Source organism: Vanrija pseudolonga, chromosome 3, assembly GCF_020906515.1.
Source record: "Vanrija pseudolonga chromosome 3, complete sequence".
Lineage (NCBI taxonomy): Eukaryota > Fungi > Basidiomycota > Tremellomycetes > Trichosporonales > Trichosporonaceae > Vanrija > Vanrija pseudolonga.
In genome coordinates, this window is record NC_085851.1 from 3777252 (window position 1) to 3793652 (window position 16401).

Here is a 16401-nt window from a genome sequence, read left to right on the forward strand (position 1 = left end):
ACGTCGGTGGTGGCGTCGGGTCGTGTGCTCGGCGGTAATGTTGTCATGCTGTAGCGTAGCGCGAGTGTACAAGTCGGATTGTGTCATGCATAAGGTGTTGTGCTGTGCAAGGGGTTTCGACTATGTCCGGGGCACCCCAGGCCGCAAGTACGTATCCCGCATCTCTGCCTCTTCCTCTACCTCTCCGTCGAGCCCGCGGCCCTTGGCCCAGCGAGTCCGTTCGCGGGGTTGCTTCCCGAGGCCAAGGAGCTCCTCACGCAGGCGATCGCGCGGCGTCGTCTCCTCCTCCTTGTCCTTTGTACTGATCGCCTCGTCCCCGCCAGCTGTGTCGGGGAAGAATGACCCGCCTCCAGGCGCCTTGGGCTCGCGCTGGGCCCGGAGGGCCGAGTAATGCTCGCCGAGGGACTGGTTAATAATGGAACGGGTCGTGAAGAACGAGATACCCGTGGCGGAGACTGCGGCGTGAGCTCTCGTCTCTCCCTGCTAGACGCACGCAAAAAGGTCAACGCGAGCCCGTTCTTCCCCACCCCGAAGCGCGACGCGACAAACGCTGCGGTCAGGTCAGCTACTGTCGCCCCAGCACAACGACGCACCCAAGCCCGCGCCGCCAAACATGCCGGTATACATGCCGTTCTGCGTCGCGCGGCGGTTCAGGCGGCGGTAGTCGTCGATGTTGAGCTTTTCCTTTGGTTTGGGCTCGGTTTGGACCGCGGCGTCGAGCAGCACTGGGGCGTTAGTTGGGGGAATCGGAAGAGAAAGACGCTGCGGCACACACCATCGTTCACGCTGTCGGGCGCTTGGAGGTCCGCGGCGGTCGGGGTCGGCGGTGGGGGCTGCTGTGCGCGCGGCATTGTGTTGAGGAGATGAGTGCGTTGTCAAGTCCTGGAGTCGTTTGAGGTGAGTGAGCGTGGGATGGTCGTGCCGGTCAGACGTCATCGCTGCGTGCCGAGCAGCGGCGGATGTCCGTGGCGGCCTGGCAGGTCGACCAGCCACGCCCTTGGCTTGGTGCTTTGACAGTCGCGTCGCTGCTCGCGCTAGTACGGACGTGTGCTCGTGCGCAGCATGTGATATCGTCGACGCGCCGCAAGTCGCTGCTGCATGCTGCATGCTGCATGCAATGCATGCAATGCATGAGCTCGAGGGCTGACTACATAAACCACAGCAATCATGCAGTCACGGTAATGAACACGGACAAGCCACGTGGATTTGATCCCGAGAGTCCCCCACGCGCCTCACGGTGATCACGGGCCAAGGAACAAGGAGAGCCAGTGTTTCAGTCACTTCCATCCTTGACGACGGCCAAATCTGCTGCTGCTGCTGTCCAGTTTTTTTTGCTGCTCATGCTGCCATCCTTTCGGCGCGTCGTAACACTTCATCACCGACAGACACGAGCCACCCCGCAGCCGCCGACACGCGCAGCCCCTTGACACCAAGCACTGCGCGGCCGACTCCACCGTACCTCACCTCACCAACCACCATGTCGCACACCCCATCCATCATCCCCGACATCCCGGGCGTGCAGCTGCAGGACCGCGACACGCGCCAGTTCCTCAACCAACACATTGGCAACCTGTGCGGGCTGCGTGATGGGCGGTAAGTTTGCGTTCGCACCGGTGACACGGCTGACAGATGCCAGCTTCCCCGGCTCGCAGCCCGTGTCGTTCACCACGCGCTCGGTCGAGCTGCTCGAGAAGATGGACTTTTGGGTGTGCGAGAAGACGGACGGCGTGCGCGTGTTGCTATTTATCGTGTTCAACCAACAGAGTGGGAGCCAGGAGGTCTACTTGGTGCGTGTGTGGAGGGAGACAAAGTGCTGACGCCTTCAGATCGACCGCAAGCAGCGCTACTTTGCCATGGAGGACCTCCACTTCGCCCACTGGGAGCGGGAGAACGACCCCCTCACCGACACGCTGCTCGACGGGGAGCTTGTTATTGACATCGACCCACGCACAGGGCAGCATATCCTCCGGTACTATGCCTTTGACTGCCTTGTTATCAACGGGGAGAATATCATGAAGAAGCCGCTTGTGAAGCGGTTTGCAGTGAGTTGAGTTGGGCCGCAGATGATGAGGAGCACACCCGCTGACTCTCCCAGCGCCTCCGTGACTGGGTCGTCAAGCCTATGAACAAGTCATTCCAGCGATTCCCCGAATGGAAGGAGCAGGCGCCGTTCGAAATCGTCGACAAAAAGCAGGAACTGTCATACTACACCTCCAGAGTCCTCGACGTCCACGTTCCCCAGCTGATGCACGGCCACGACGGCCTGATCTTCACTTGCGCAGAGTCTGAGTACCTTCCTGGTACCGACGAGCGCATCCTCAAGTGGAAGCCGCCATCCGAGAACTCGGTCGACTTCAAGCTCGAGCTGAGGTTCCCCCCTGCACCCAACAACCCTTCAGAACCAGACTTTTGCGCCAAGCCAGTCTTCATCCTGAATCAGTGGGCCGGCGGCGAAGATTACGAGTTCTTTGATGAGATGGACGTCGGGGACGCAGAGTGGGAGCAGTGAGTTGGCTCCGCGGCGCGTAAATCTCATTGAGGTGACTAACCACCACCCAGGATGAAGGAATCTGGAGAAGAGTTTGACGGACGAGTCGTCGAGGTGACATGGGACCAGGACCGCGGCTGGAAGATGTTCCGCTTCCGCGACGACAAGCCGCACGGCAACCACAAGAGCACTGTCGGCAAGGTGCTCGTGAGCATTGCCGACGGTGTTGAAATCGCCGACGTGCTAGGACGCCAGGACGCGATCCGTGCAGCGTGGAAGGAGCGCGATGCGCGCCGCAACTCGCGTGCCCCACCAGAGCAGCAGCGGCAGCAGCAGCAGCGCCCTTCAGCGTCGGCACCAGTGCCACCACCCGGTGGCGGAGGCAGGCCAGCTGCTGGCCCGCCAGTTGTCGCTGGGCTGAGGCGATAGAAGTAGAAGTGTAATGAGCACGTGTTGTATTAGGCCTGAGTAGCAGGAGTTGGGCGAAAATGCGCCAGTGATGACTGGAGCACTTATGGCATCTTGCTGACATCCTCTTTGTTCTGTTAGACGTGCTCGTACCACTGTATCTGTCATGAATCGCATGGTCTTGTCAGGTCTGGGTGGCGTGGGTGGTGGTGGTTGTCAAAAGTGGAGGCCCCCACCCAACACGTACAAGTCATGTGCCCGCCTGCCTGGGCGACGACGGAGGCAAAGTACAAAAAAGTCATTGTGCCGGCTCCGACGTCGAGCATCGAGCAACCAGGCAGGCAGGCAGCGTGCAGTACCCGCAGCGAGCGCTCGACGCGTAGTCATCTCTTGCCACTCACTCTCACTAGATTAGACAAAAACAATGCCGCCCAAGAACAAGGGAAAGAAGGGAAAGAAGGGAGACGACGATGACTTCTGGTAAGTCTTGTGGGCCGCGCGAGCAGCCGCCGCCGCCAGCGAAAATTACCATGAGCATCATCCTGACCCATCGCGCACAGGGCCGAGAAGGAGAAGGCCTTCGACTCCAAGCTCGCCACGCCGGCTGACGACGGAGACGTCAACAAGCCCTCGGCTTTCGACGCGCTCGACGATGACGAGGAGCAGGGAGGCTTGATGGTATGTTGAGGCGTGGGGAGATGGCGTTCGGGACGCACTCGGCCGTGTGGAGGTCGCGGGCGAAGCCAAGTGCTCGTGGTCGCCGCTTGGTCATGGCGGCGTGCCGAGCGCTGCTGGCTGGTGCCGTTGAGATAGCGGCGCGAGCATGTGACGTTGGAGAGGCTGCGCCGCTGTTCACCCATCTCCCTCTCCCCCATCTGTATGGAACGCTGACTAACACCCACAGGCCATGATCTCTGCAGCCAAGAACAAGAAGAAGGACAAGAAGAAAAAGGCCAACACCTTTGCGCTCGACGACGATGACGAGGAGCACAAGCCCGCCGGTATCGAGGAGGCTCCCGTCAACTACGACGACGAGTGGCCCGAGGAGGACGTCAAGCCCAAGAAGGGCAAGAAGGGCAAGAAGGCCAAGCAGCAGGTCGTCGAGGACGAGGACGAGGAGGAGCAAAAGCCTGCTGGTATCATCGAGGAGGCCCCCGCCAACCTCGACGACGAGTGGCCTGAGGAGGACGTCAAGCCCAAGAAGGGCAAGAAGGGAAAGAAGGGAAAGCAGCAGCAGGTCGAGGACGAAGACGACGACGACTTCCTGGAGAAGGCCGCCGCCGAGGCCGCCGCTGCCAAGGCTGCTGCTGAGGCTGCCGCCAAGCCCGCACCTGCACCCGAGGCCGCCGCCGACGAGGATGAGGACGACGAGGAGGGTGGCGGCAAGATCTTGGGCAAGAAGGAGAAGGAGAGACTCAAGAAGGAGAAGGAAAAGGTGCGTGGAGACACTGTGGTGCTAGTTACTGACGACGTGACAGGCCAAGAAGAAGGCTCAGGCAGCCAAGAAGAAGGCCGCTGCCGCCGACGAGGCTCCTGAGGCTCCCGAGCCCACGCCTGCGGCTGCCGCTGAGCCCGCCGCCGAGGCCGAGGACGACGAGGATGGCGACGACGCTGGCGCCGGCGCTTCCAAGAACAAGAAGAAGAAGAAAAAGCCCGCCGCCAAGGCTGCTCCTGAGCCTGCGGCCCCGGCCAAGGGCAAGAAGGTGCCCGCGCACATTCTCGCCATGCAGGCTGCCGTCGCCGAGAAGAAGCGTCTCGAGGAGGAGGCCGAGCGCCAGCGCCAGGAGGAGATTGCTCGCATCGAGGCCGAGGAGGCGCGTATCGCCGAGGAGGAGCGCGTTGCCCTTGAGGCTAAGAACGCGAAGAAGGAGAAGGAGAAGCTGAAGAAGGCCGAGCTCAAGGCCGCCGGCAAGCTCCTCACTCCCAAGCAGAAGGCCGAGCGTGCCGCCGCCGAGGCCCGTAAGCAGGCTCTCCTTGCCTCTGGTGTCACCGTCGCCGCCCTCCAGGACGGTGGTGCCACCGCTGCCAAGCGTCCGACGTACGGCAAGAAGAAGCCCGCCGGCAAGCAGCAGCAGGCCAAGACGCCATCGCAGCCCGCCACCCCCGCCGAGCCCGCCACGCCTCCCCCGGCCAAGGTTGAGGAGAAGAAGGCCGACGACGATGAGGACGACTGGGACAAGTCGGACACTGAGGTCGCTGCCGCCACTGCCGGTGTCAAGGACCTCAAGGTCGACGACAAGAAGGAGGAGTCGGAGGACGACTGGGACAAGTCGAGCGAGGACGAGGCCCCCCCACCTCCCAAGGCCGCGCCAAAGGCTGCCGCTCCCGCTGCCAAGGCTACCCCTGCGGCCAAGGCCGCTCCTGCTCCTGCGGCCAAGGCCGCCCCTGCTACCAACGGCAAGGCCGCTGCCAAGGAGGAGTCCGAGTCCGAGGAGGAGTCTGACGAGGAGTCTGACGATGACGACGAGTCCGACGACGACTCGGAGGACGACTCGGACGAGGATGACTCTGACGACGACTCTTCGGAGGACGAGGTCGAGGCCGCCAAGGAGCGTGCGCGTGTCGCCATTGCCAAGCGTCGCAAGGCTGCCGAGGCCACCCAGGACAAGACCGACCTTCGTTCGCCCATCTGCTGTATTCTCGGTCACGTCGACACTGGTAAGACCAAGCTGCTGGACAAGATCCGTCAGACTTCGGTCCAGGAGGGTGAGGCTGGTGGTATTACCCAGCAGATTGGTGCCACCTTCTTCCCCAAGGAGGCTCTTATCGAGAAGACCGAGGCCGTCAACAAGGACGGCAGCGTGGACGTCAAGATCCCTGGTCTCCTTATCATCGACACGCCCGGCCACGAGTCGTTCACCAACCTCCGTTCTCGTGGTTCGTCGCTGTGTAACATTGCCATCCTCGTCATCGACATTACCCACGGTCTCGAGCCCCAGACCATTGAGTCGATCAACATGCTCAAGATGCGCAAGACACCGTTCATTGTCGCCCTCAACAAGATCGACAAGCTCGACGCCACCGAGTGGAAGATCACCAAGGACGCCGGCTTCCGCGACACTCTGGCCAACCAGTCGAAGCGTATGCAGCGCATGTTCGAGGACCGCCTCCAGCACGTCAAGGTGCTCCTCATGGAGCAGGGTCTCAACTCGGAGGTCTACGACCAGAACCCCAACCCTGGTCGTATTGTTTCGATTGTCCCCACTTCGGCCGTCACTGGCGAGGGTGTCCCCGACCTTCTCGCCCTGCTCGTCAAGCTCACTCAGGAGCGTATGACGGGTTCGCTCATGTACCTCTCCGAGCCCGAGGCCACCATCCTCGAGGTCAAGGTTATTGAGGGTCTCGGTACCACCATCGACATTGTCCTTGTCAACGGTTTCCTCAAGGAGGGTGACACGATTGTCTTGTGTGGCATGAACGGACCAATCGTCACCAATGTTCGAGCGCTCCTCACACCACAGCCCATGCGCGAGTTGCGCATCAAGTCGGCCTATGTCCACCACAAGCAGGTCAAGGCTGCGCTCGGTGTCAAGATCTCGGCTCCCGGTCTCGAGAAGGCCATTGCCGGTGCCCGCATGTTCGTCGCCAACAACTCGGACGAGGAGGAGTACTACAAGGACTTGGCCATGGACGACCTTACCTCGCTCGACAAGTTTGTGCAGAAGTCTGGCCGTGGTGTCTACGTCCAGGCGTCGACTCTTGGTTCGCTCGAGGCCTTGCTCGTCTTCCTCAAGGACATGAAGATCCCCGTGTTCGAGTTTGGCCTTGGTCCCGTGTACAAGAGCGCAGTTATCCGCTCGAGCTTGATGTTGGATCGAGCACCAGAGTACGCTGTCATGCTCTGTTTCGACGTGCCAGTCACCTTTGAGGCCGAGGAGGCTGCCAAGCGTGACGGTGTCAAGATCTTCTCAGCCATGATCATCTACCACCTGTTCGACGCGTTCAAGAAGCACATGGAGGAGGTGACAGAAGCGCGCAAGAAGGAGGCTGCGCCCAACGCCGTTTGGCCCGTCAAGCTCAAGATCATCAAGCCTTTCGCGTCCAAGGACCCTATCATCCTTGGCTGTGACATTGTCGACGGTGCCACTGCTCGTGTCGGCACACCTGTCGGTGTTGTTCGCTACGACAAGGAGAAGGGCACGCGCGAGATCATCCCTCTGGGCAAGATTACCGGCCTCGAGATCAACCACAAGCCGATGCAGGTCGTCAAGCGCAGCCAGGTCGGTGCCGGTGTCGCCGTCAAGATTGAGCGTGCCGCGTACCAGGCCGCAAGGGCGTTCGGCCGCCACTTTGACGAGAAGGACGAGGTCGTGTCGCTCATCACGCGCCAGTCGCTTGATGTCTTGAGTAAGTGTAGTGTTGTTATTTGCTTGTTACCAGTCTAACACGCCCGCAGAAAACACGTTCCGTGACCAGGTCGAGCTGTCCGACTGGGCTCTGTTGAAGAAGATGAAGATTGAGCAGGGCGTCCAATAAACGGTTGGGCCACGACTAGGCATAGGATGGCTGCGGGAACCCACGCTGCTTGTCCCGGCGACGGTGTATCGCCGCATCTATTCGCATTGATTACAGTTTTGATATGCATTGGGTAACACGAGAGGGTAAGAGGGCGAAGCGGCGTGCAGTTAGTTAGCAGAGCAGCAGGTCGACCAATTCCAAGAGCCACAGGCCATCAACTCAACCTCCATGTCCATTACCTCGATGCATGATCTCTACCTCTAGGCATACTGCCCTTTACACGCCGGCTCCTAAGCCGAAGGGGCGGGCTTCTCGCCGCGCTTGACGGCCTCGACGAGGGCACGCACACCCTCCTCCCCGCGGACCTTGTACACGCGCTTGGGGAGGGTCTCGAGCTCGGCCAGCTGCTCGGGCAGGACGTCGCGGCGGAAGTCGAAGCCGGGCGCCGTGTCCTTGTTGAGGGCGAGCTCGACGGCCTCGGAGAACTTGGCGGGGTGGGCCGTGCTGAGGGTGACCCATGTCTTGCCGCCCTTGGCCTTTGAGCGCTCGGTCGTGGCGAGGCCGACGGCAGTGTGCGGGTCGACGACGTACGGGCCGTACGGCTTGGGAAGGCTGTAGTACTTGTTGATCTCGGCGAGCGTCTCGCTGTCCGAAACACGCTCGGCCCAGAACTCGGAGTCGGCGAGCTTCTGCACCGCGGCGCCCATGTCGGCCGAGCCGGTCGCCTTGATCTCGTCGTACCACTTGCTCAGCTGCGCCTGGGCGGCGGCGCGGCGCTCCTCGGGCGAGCCGGCGGCGACGGCGCCCGTCTGCGTGTCGTGCGCGAGGTAGTAGAGCAGGCGCTCAAAGTTTGAGCTGAGGAGAATGTCCATCGCGGGCGAGTAGGTCGCCTTGACGCCCTCGGAGCCGTTACGCTCGTACCGTCCCGTCGCGAAGAAGCGCTGGAGAATGTCGTTCTCGTTGGTCGCGACGACGAGCTTGCCGACCGGCAGGCCGAGGCGCTTGGCGTACCATCCGGCGAGGATGTCGCCAAAGTTGCCGGTCGGCACGGAGAAGTTGACGTCCTTGCGCTCTGCCTCGGGCAGCTGGAAGTACGCGGCAAAGTAGTAGACGATCTGGGCGAGGATGCGCGCCCAGTTGATCGAGTTGACGGCGCCGAGGCGGTGCGCCTTGTTGAACGCCGCGTCCGAGAAGCACGACTTGACAATCGACTGGCACGTGTCAAAGTCCGAGTCGAGCACCGAGACGCAGTACACGTTCGCGTCGGGGACCGTCGCCATCTGCGCCTCCTGGATAGGCGACACACGGCCGTCGGGGTACAGGATGAAGATGGTGATGGCGGGTTTGGAGCGGAGGCCGTAGATGGCGGCGCTGGGGTTGGGGTCAGTACGCTCTCGACTCGCCCTCACGTCGCCCCACTCACGAGCCAGTGTCGCCCGAGGTCGCGCCGAGAACAGTCAGCTGCTCGTTCGCTCCGGCCTCGTTGCGCTTCTCGAGGAGGTACGCGAACACGTTGCCGACAAACTGGAGCGCAACGTCCTTGAACGCCCAAGTGGGGCCATGCCACAGCTCGAGCGTGTACTCGCCGTCGGCCGTCTTGCGGAGGGGCGTGACGGCGTCCGAGCGGAAGGTGGCGTACGAGCGGTCGATAATGTCCTTGAGGTCGGCGGAGGGGATCGAGTCGACGGGGATGAACAGGCTCAGGATGGCGTGCGAGAGCTCGGCAAACGACAGCTTGGCCCACGCCGTCTCCCAGTCCGCTGGGAGCGAGGGAATCTCGGTCGGGATGTACAGCCCGCCGTTGGGCGCCAGGCCGGTGAGAACAGCCTGTGGTGTTGCGTGAGTTTGGAACGTGTCGAACGTGTCGCCGAAGGGAGCCGAGGGGAGCGGAGTGCTCGGCGGCAGAGGTGGAGCGGGGTAACACCAGCAGCGCCCAGCTGGCAGCACTTACCTCGTCGAACGAGAGCGTCTCGGCGCCGCCGCGCGTGGAGAAGTACCTTGTCTGCGACATGTTTTGTTGTGATTGAGGAGGAGGAGCAAGATCAAGCCGGGGATGTTCAATGTTGCCCTTGGTACGACTTTCGAGTCGATCGGAGTCGGCTCTCCACGCCCTGAGGCAAGGTTGCGGCATCCCTCACAACTCCAGATACCGGCCGACTTTTTCACTCCTTCCGTCGCTAATTGGGCGGGCACTCCTCCCCATCTGTGGCTATCAGCCTGCCTCGCTCGTATCGCTTCATTCATGATGCATGCATATTGCTTGGGGTCGCGATTCTTGCGCCCAATGATGACTCTCACTATCTACCTATGAAAGACTATGAAACGGAAACCATGCTACGGATAAATCGGCCAAAGGGGGAAACAAGATGTTGCTTCTCACTCCTTGGGAGTGAGTGCAGACAGAGATTGCTCAAACGACTCCGTCGCGGCACCCTGCAGCAGGTGCAGGCGGTCCTTGTCGACGAGGAGCTTTGACACGGGCGGGCGGGGAATAACACCTTCCTCGTGCAGACCGACAGCGAGGACTTGAAGCTGGCTAAGCATGTAGCTCAGGCTGGCCACTTGCTGGACGTCGGTAGTGTCGGGGAACAGAGCTGGTAGCAGTTGGATCACACGCAGTAGCGACTTGCCCAATCTAGACAGCTTCTCGGCGTCGTGGGGGTCGGGATGCGCACCGGCGTTTTTAACCGATTTCAGCAGTCCCTTCACCTCCGTGACGATCTCCAGGTACTCGAGGTACAGGCCACCGTTGTACTCCCAGCCCGTGGGCTTGAGAGGCTCGAGAGCCTCGCACAGCCGGCGAAGAAGGTTGCGGTCGTCTCGCAGCGCGGCCTCTGGAGCAAGCTTACCCACGAGGAGGCGCTGAGCACGGTCGGGGAGGTTGGCGGGGATGAGCGCGTAGTACTCCTTGTACACATCGCCCTCGGCAGCCAGGTTGGCAGCGCGGGCTTCGTGGAGCCACTCGATCGGTACGTGGAGGGTGTTGATCAAAAAGTCTTGGTCGCGGGGCGAGGGCTCCGGGTGGCGGAAGAGAAGCGCCTGGATCGCTGTCCGGCGGCTGCTGGCGCGCTCGAGATGCAGGAGCACGAACGCAGCCCAGGTCCACTGTCCCTCCTCCTCAAGCTGCTGCGCATACGAGCTCGTGATCTGATCTGCTGTAGCGCTGAAGCTCTGGCCATCGTCGTCGGCTTCCTCGCGGTCCTCAAAGTCGCGCTTGGCAAGCACGCGAGACAGGAGGAGGTACAGGTGCCACGGGAGTCGGAAATCCGTCGGGCTGGGCGAACAGTCGCGAGCGGAAAGGACGTTGTCGAGGGACACGGTCAGGTCCGAGTAGAGCTTGAGCAGGTTGAACAGGACATCTGTGGGCTGGGTAGGCAGGGTCCACTCGCGGTCATCACCAGGCTTCTCCAGGTAGGGGGGCAGCGGACGAGCCGGGGGGTGCGCCGACTGAAGGGCTTCAGAGTAGTCGGCGAGCACGCCGGCGATCGAGTCCTCGAACGAGCAGCCGTACCAGAGGCGCAGGCCAAAGGCACGCTTCCAGTCAAGGCCCTCGGCGACGAGAACCTCGCGAGACGAGTCGGTACCTCCAGGTGAAACGTCGGTCACACCAGCCAGGAGAGCGTACAGCTTGCGGTAGTCGTATCCGATCAGGCCACTCGCGCCAAACTGGTTCCAATCCTGGAGTTGGCGGGCAACCTCGGCGCGGAAGACGTCGGGTCCACCTGCCTGCGACACCAGGGTGGCCAAGCGCATGTCCTTGCCATCGAGGGCAGACTGGACAGCACGGTCAACCTGGTTGCCCGTCAAGAGCGTGAACACCTTGGCGGGGCGATTGTCGCCAGCGTTGAGCAGGTCTGCGTCGACGGCCGGAGCAACGGCATCTTCGAGCCACTTGGACAGAGCAAGCTTGCGTCGAACCTCGGCAACGTTGCCGCGGACCTCATCTGGTGTGCCCGCTGGAAGACCAAGGTCGATCTCGTCAAAGAGTGCCTGGCCAAGGCGCCAGACGCTCGCTTCATGAGAGCGGTCTGCAGTGGGGAAGAGGGCCGCAAACTCCTTGAAGCGGACGCCGTTGTCGATAAACGCCGTGGGCACACCATCGACATCTTCGACATTGGTGTGCTCGAGCAAGAGGTTGAGCAGGCGCTCAGCCCGAGGTCGCTCAATGGCAGCTGGTTGAGCGAGAAGCTGGACATCCTCGACCATCACGACCGGGTCGGAAGACGAGCTAAACTTGGCGTGTGGCGCACAAATCTTGCCAAAGTGGACCAATTCACCGTTAGGTCCCCACGAGCAGCGAAATGAGCGGCCGAGGGCCAAACCGGCATCGGCACGAACACCCTCGTTGCCACCAACAAACGAGTCAGCCAAGGGAACCTTGGCGTACTTGCGAGGCTGGCGGATCAGAGGCGGACTGGAGGACTCGCCGAAGGAGGCGCGCTTGACGGCCCGGTCGCCAAGCTTCGCATCACCCTCCTCGGCAGACTCAAAACCCGAGTCCTCGCGCTTGCGCTGGAGCGCGCGGGCGGCCTCCAGAGCCGCGGCGCGCTGTGCCTGGGCAGGCGTCGTACGGGGAGCCTTGGTCGGCTGAGATCCGTAGAACGACGACTGCATTTGGCGCAGCTTGCGCATCCCTTCGGCGCCGAGCTTGGTCTTGATCGGACGGTCCCAGTTGCCCTGGACATCGGCTGGCTCGTCGTCATACTGCTCCACGTCCTCGTCGTATGAATCGGACTCCTCAGTGTCCTCGAAGCTGCCTTCGTCTGAGTGCATTAAAGTGTCGTGGATGCTTTTGGTGGGAGGAAGAAAGTCGACATCCTCCTCGTCGTCAAACGAGTCCGACATTGAGTGGTCATCGACAGACTTGTCGAAAGGGGCAGGGGTGGGCGACGCTGGCGTGTCCTCGTCCGACTCCTCGTCGTCACTGCCGAGAAGGCCGTACTTGGAGAAGTGCTCGACGCGGAAGGTCCAGACACCGTCCTCAGTGAAGCTGATGAACTCGGTGTCACGGATGGCCTTGATGCGCTTGAGGTGGCGCTGGTAGCGAGGGTCGCTGGGGTCTGTGACAATCTGCTTGGTACCCTTGTCGCGAGCAAAGCAGTTCTCGAGCGAGATCTCAGCTGGGACGTTGAGACCGTTGCCACGCTCAGGCTTGTTCGTCTCATCGGGGTAGACAGTAAGCTCCAAATCCTCCACGACGATGACGCCGCCGAGCACGTCGTTGAGCGACGAGAGAGTGGTAAGGTCGACGGGGTCGAGGAAGGTAACCTCGCCGTAGCCCTTGCGGCCAGCGGAGAAGTTAGCAACGCTGCTGAGCTGGTCGTGGGAGAGCATCCGAAGCTTGTCGATCGACGGCCTGCACCAGTAGTCACCCTTCTTGTGTTGGTAAGTCACCGGTGGGGGCCGAACTGCCACCTCAGTGACAGTCGTGGGAGGGCGGCGAGTGGGGGTGTCGTCGATCACACGCGGAGTGATCACAGCGGGGCTGCGACTCCTGAAGTTGTCGCCGGGAGTGGGAGGAGCAGAGCCGTTGCCGTTCGCCGAGCTCTTGAGCGCCGACTTGCCAAGGACAGACTCGAGGCGATCATCGCTGGTTGACAGGCCGTTCTGTTGCTTGCTAATGGTGAGCTTCTTGACGCTGGGGCGCGGGATAAACGCGTTGGGGGACAGCGCCTGCTCCGTGAGGCCCTTGTAGCGATCGGAAGGCACAGGGGTGCCGTAGAGCGAGCGGCTGGGGGACGACGACACTCCAAGACCGGGGCTGCCGCCGCGGGCTGAGCCCTGCGATGAGTTGAGCCCCTTGTAGGGAGATCCAAATCCGCGGAGGTTGCTGACTCGGCCCTTGGAAGGAGTGACGCGGAAGGTAGATGTGGTGAGAGGAGGGAGAGCAGGCTTCTTGTTCGACGTGCTAATTTCCAGCTGCTGGTTGTTGTACTTGAACAAGTCGTTGTTGCCGTAAGGGTTCTGGTCAACCGAGGCCATGAGATTCGGTTGCTGCTGCTGCTGGAGGGTTGACTGGCCAAGGGTGCTGCCAAACAACGAGTTGGTCTGTGCAGGCTGCTGGTTCGTGCTGCCGAAGAGGCCAGAGGTTGCTGGCTGAGACTGTCCAAGGGCACTGCCAAAGAGGCCTCCCGTGGTGCCAGTGGCAGCGGCGGGCTGCTGAGTCTGCTGCCCAAACAGTGAGCTTCCAGAACCAAACAGACCGCCAGGCTTGGGGGCGGCCGCCGCCTGGGTGTTGCCAAACAGGCCACCGCCAGTGGTCGCCTGAGCCTGGCCGAAGCCACCAAAGCCGGTCGTGCCGGTGGCGGCAGGCTGGGCGGCCGCGTTGCCGAACAGGCCGCCCGTAGTTGCGGGCTTGGCGCCGAAGAGCGATGAGCCAGTTGCGGCGTTGTTCGCGTTACCAAACAAACCACCTGTAGAAGCTGGTTGAGCAGGCTGCTGCGTAGTAGCACTACCAAAGAGACCCGTACCAGTAGCAGGTGCGGCAGCGTTGGTCTGCCCAAACAGGCCTCCCGTTGCAGGCTGCGCGGCAGTGTTGCTTTGGCCGAAGCCGCCGAAACCCGTCGTGCCGGTCGTAGCTGCGGGCGTCGAGCCGAAGAGGCCACCTGCAGGCTTGGCCGCGGCGTTGCCGAAGAGACCACCAGTGGTGCCGGTCTGCGTGTTGGTCTGGCCAAAGAGCGACGTAGCGGGCTGGGCGGCGGTGTTGGTCTGACCGAACGCGTTGGTGGTGGTGTTTTGCTGGCCGAAGAGACCACCAGTCTGGGCGGGCTGTTGCTGCTGCTGTTGCTGCTGTCCAAAGCCACCAAAGCCAGTCGTGCCCGTGCTTTGCTGGCCGAAACCAGTGGTCGCGGCAGCGGGCTGACCGAACGCAGAGGTGGTGGCTGCGCCGAATGCAGGCTTGTTAGCAGCCTGGCCAAAGCCACCGAAGCCCGTCGAGGCCGGCTGCTGCTGCTGCTGGTTCTGACCAAAGGGGCTGCTGTTGTTGTTGTTGTTGCCGAATAGACCACCGCCAGTGGTGTTGGCCTGGTTTTGCTGCTGGCCGAAGAGACCGCCGCCGGTGTTGGTGTTCTGCTGGCCGAAGGTAGAGGTGTTGTTCTGGCCGAATAAGCCGGTGCCAGTGTTCTGAGGCTGGCCGAAGCCTCCAGCAGTGTTGCTGGTACCGAATCCACTAGGCGTGGCAGAGGTCGAACCAAACAGGCCACCAGTCGCGGGCTTCTGACCGAAGGTTGAAGTCGAGGCCGCGGGCTGGCCAAAAGCCGAGGTCGGCTGGCCAAACCCGCCGGCGGCAGGCTGTCCAAACCCACCGGCAGCGGCAGGCTGTGCTGTTGGCTCCTTGCGGTTTTGCTGGTAATCCATCATGCGGAGCTCCTCGAAGCTGGCACCCTTGTAGGCATCCATGGCGTTGATGACATGGAAGAGGTGGGGTGGGGGTAACTCCTTGCCGATTCCTGGCGCCGGGTCACGCTGCCAGGTAGGTTGGTACGGAGGCGCCTGGGTACCCGTGGTGGGAGGAGGCGGAGGCGGGCCGGGGTTGTAAGAGTAGACGTGGTTGGCAGGCATGGTCACTGACGTGCTGCCAGACGCGCCGAAACCAGTCGCGGGCTTGGATCCAAATAAGCCACCTGACGCAGGCGACGAGCCAAAGCCAGAGGTGGCCGGCTTGGCACCAAATAATCCACCCGAGGTCGAGGCATTGTTTTGGCCAAACGTGCTGTTATTGTTCTGCGAGCCGAACAAACCACCACCTGTTGTGGTGTTGGCCTGACCAAACGTCGACGATCCAGTTGCGCCGAAGCTGGGGCGAGCGCCGAACGTGCTAGTCTGGGCCTGCTGCGCCGGCTGCCCGAATCCACCTGGGATGAGGTCAGTTGTGATCTGTGGGACAGCGACTGATCGACATACCACCGCCGCCGAAGCCAGTGTTTGCCGAAGACGAGCCAAAGAGGCCGGTGCCGGTGTTTTGCTGGGCCGGCTGGCCGAAACCGCCGGTGTTTTGCTGCTGCTGACCAAAGGCTGCAGAATGTTAGTGTCCAGTGATGGTGGTAGCGACGCACTGTTGCCACCAAAGCCAGTAGAGGTGCCGCCCGAACCAAACAGGCCACCAGTCTGTTGCGGCTGCTGCTGTTGCTGTTGCTGGTTGTTCTGTCCCCAGCTAGAGCCGAACATCGTGAGGAGTGGGAGTCGTACTCAATGCGTCGTGGTGGAGAAGGTGGGCTATGCTGAGGTGGAGATGCCGGATGGGAGTGATGCGGAAGGAAGGCGCAAGGGTGGGGTGGTGGGGGGGAAGGGGAGGCGGAGCCCGGTTGCTCGAGCTGCGACTGGGGCTGCTGTCGACTCCAGAACGCTCGAATTCGCCTGTGGACGTGTTCGGGTGCCCAGTGACGAAGGGGTCGATGCGATTACAGCCGCTTGTGGCGAGATAGATGGAGAGGAAGAGGTGTACAAGACTGTCTGGTTGTGGGTGTGTCGCCGTCGTTCACTTGTTGTCCAACTTCTGATGGATGAACGCACAGGGGCGCTTGGTGTGGTTGCCACCCTACGGCGTTAGCGGCGAATAATCCACGTGGTCAACGTGGCTTCGTGCCTGGCGACGCGTGTGGCGCCAGCGTCAGAGTTATGACTTGCACTGGAATACTGATGGGGGGCCTCGAGGTGAGGTGCATGGTGCATGGTTGACGATGCAAGCCGAGCGCTGAAAAGAAACAAACGTGACGAAGGTCGCGACTCATCGATAGCAGAAGTATGCGCCAACAATAGTCATTGAGGCGGCGCTGGGGCGTCCGTTGACCCATCCTTGGGCACAGGCCTCAATGGCAAAGTGGAGGACATGTCAATACTGCCCTCCAGCACTCATTATCTCTTCTGCGTTGAACAAGAAGCATGCACACCTCTTCGCTGCATTCTTGTGCGTCCTTGCTGCTCGCTCAGCAGCATAAATGCCAGCCACGCACAGTGCCAAGCCTATGAACCGCGTTACGTAAGCTCCCGATGCGTCGATCGGCCCGCCGCCTCGTCGGTGCCTGCCTGGGCAACAATGTTGTCGTGTT

At 61.7% G+C, this 16401-nt stretch overlaps 5 protein-coding genes across 5 annotated transcripts; 2 read left to right on the plus strand and 3 right to left on the minus strand.

Moving 5' to 3' along the window:
* Positions 1–65: 65 nt before the first annotated feature.
* LOC62_03G005026 (uncharacterized protein) lies at positions 66–882 on the minus strand. The gene is made up of 4 exons (XM_062771551.1): positions 776–882; positions 594–725; positions 494–550; positions 66–455 (listed from the first exon to the last, which is right to left on the minus strand). The coding sequence occupies exons 1-4, from the start codon at positions 849–851 to the stop codon at positions 121–123; spliced, it is 600 nt and encodes a 199-aa protein (XP_062627535.1). The 5' UTR covers positions 852–882; the 3' UTR covers positions 66–120.
* Positions 883–1319: 437 nt separating this feature from the next.
* On the plus strand, positions 1320–2963 carry ceg1 (mRNA-capping enzyme subunit alpha). The gene is made up of 5 exons (XM_062771552.1): positions 1320–1593; positions 1637–1787; positions 1827–2042; positions 2096–2505; positions 2560–2963. The coding sequence occupies exons 1-5, from the start codon at positions 1478–1480 to the stop codon at positions 2915–2917; spliced, it is 1251 nt and encodes a 416-aa protein (XP_062627536.1). The 5' UTR covers positions 1320–1477; the 3' UTR covers positions 2918–2963.
* Positions 2964–3237: 274 nt separating this feature from the next.
* FUN12 (Eukaryotic translation initiation factor 5B) lies at positions 3238–7603 on the plus strand. Its single transcript, XM_062771553.1, has 5 exons — positions 3238–3376; positions 3457–3574; positions 3801–4331; positions 4375–7243; positions 7293–7603. The coding sequence occupies exons 1-5, from the start codon at positions 3321–3323 to the stop codon at positions 7370–7372; spliced, it is 3654 nt and encodes a 1217-aa protein (XP_062627537.1). The 5' UTR covers positions 3238–3320; the 3' UTR covers positions 7373–7603.
* thrc (Threonine synthase) lies at positions 7584–9395 on the minus strand. Its single transcript, XM_062771554.1, has 3 exons — positions 9306–9395; positions 8778–9181; positions 7584–8725 (listed from the first exon to the last, which is right to left on the minus strand). Exons 1-3 carry the CDS (start codon positions 9363–9365, stop codon positions 7645–7647), a joined length of 1545 nt encoding a protein of 514 aa, XP_062627538.1. The 5' UTR covers positions 9366–9395; the 3' UTR covers positions 7584–7644.
* A 335-nt stretch (positions 9396–9730) lies between these two features.
* nup189 (Nucleoporin) lies at positions 9731–15520 on the minus strand (the record flags this gene model as incomplete). Its single annotated transcript, XM_062771555.1, has 3 exons — positions 9731–15207; positions 15257–15367; positions 15409–15520. The coding sequence occupies 3 exons, from the start codon at positions 15518–15520 to the stop codon at positions 9731–9733; spliced, it is 5700 nt and encodes a 1899-aa protein (XP_062627539.1).
* Positions 15521–16401: the final 881 nt, after the last annotated feature.

Bases quoted from the DNA above. Each gene is read 5' to 3' on its own strand.
- LOC62_03G005026 (XM_062771551.1), bottom strand. From the start codon at position 851: ATGCCGCGCGCACAGCAGCCCCCACCGCCGACCCCGACCGCCGCGGAC. The intron at 726-775 runs GTGTGTGCCGCA...CTAACGCCCCAG, and splicing joins GCCCGACAGCGTGAACGATG to TGCTGCTCGACGCCGCGGTC. The intron at 551-593 runs GTGCGTCGTTGT...ACCTGACCGCAG, and splicing joins GTTTGGCGGCGCGGGCTTGG to CGTTTGTCGCGTCGCGCTTC.
- ceg1 (XM_062771552.1), top strand. From the start codon at position 1,478: ATGTCGCACACCCCATCCATCATCCCCGACATCCCGGGCGTGCAGCTG. The intron at 2,043-2,095 runs GTGAGTTGAGTT...TGACTCTCCCAG, and splicing joins CGCTTGTGAAGCGGTTTGCA to CGCCTCCGTGACTGGGTCGT. The intron at 2,506-2,559 runs GTGAGTTGGCTC...ACCACCACCCAG, and splicing joins GGGGACGCAGAGTGGGAGCA to GATGAAGGAATCTGGAGAAG.
- FUN12 (XM_062771553.1), top strand. From the start codon at position 3,321: ATGCCGCCCAAGAACAAGGGAAAGAAGGGAAAGAAGGGAGACGACGAT. The intron at 3,377-3,456 runs GTAAGTCTTGTG...CATCGCGCACAG, and splicing joins GGAGACGACGATGACTTCTG to GGCCGAGAAGGAGAAGGCCT. The intron at 3,575-3,800 runs GTATGTTGAGGC...TAACACCCACAG, and splicing joins AGGAGCAGGGAGGCTTGATG to GCCATGATCTCTGCAGCCAA.
- thrc (XM_062771554.1), bottom strand. From the start codon at position 9,365: ATGTCGCAGACAAGGTACTTCTCCACGCGCGGCGGCGCCGAGACGCTC. The intron at 9,182-9,305 runs GTAAGTGCTGCC...GCAACACCACAG, and splicing joins AGACGCTCTCGTTCGACGAG to GCTGTTCTCACCGGCCTGGC. The intron at 8,726-8,777 runs GTGAGTGGGGCG...CCCCAACCCCAG, and splicing joins ACCTCGGGCGACACTGGCTC to CGCCGCCATCTACGGCCTCC.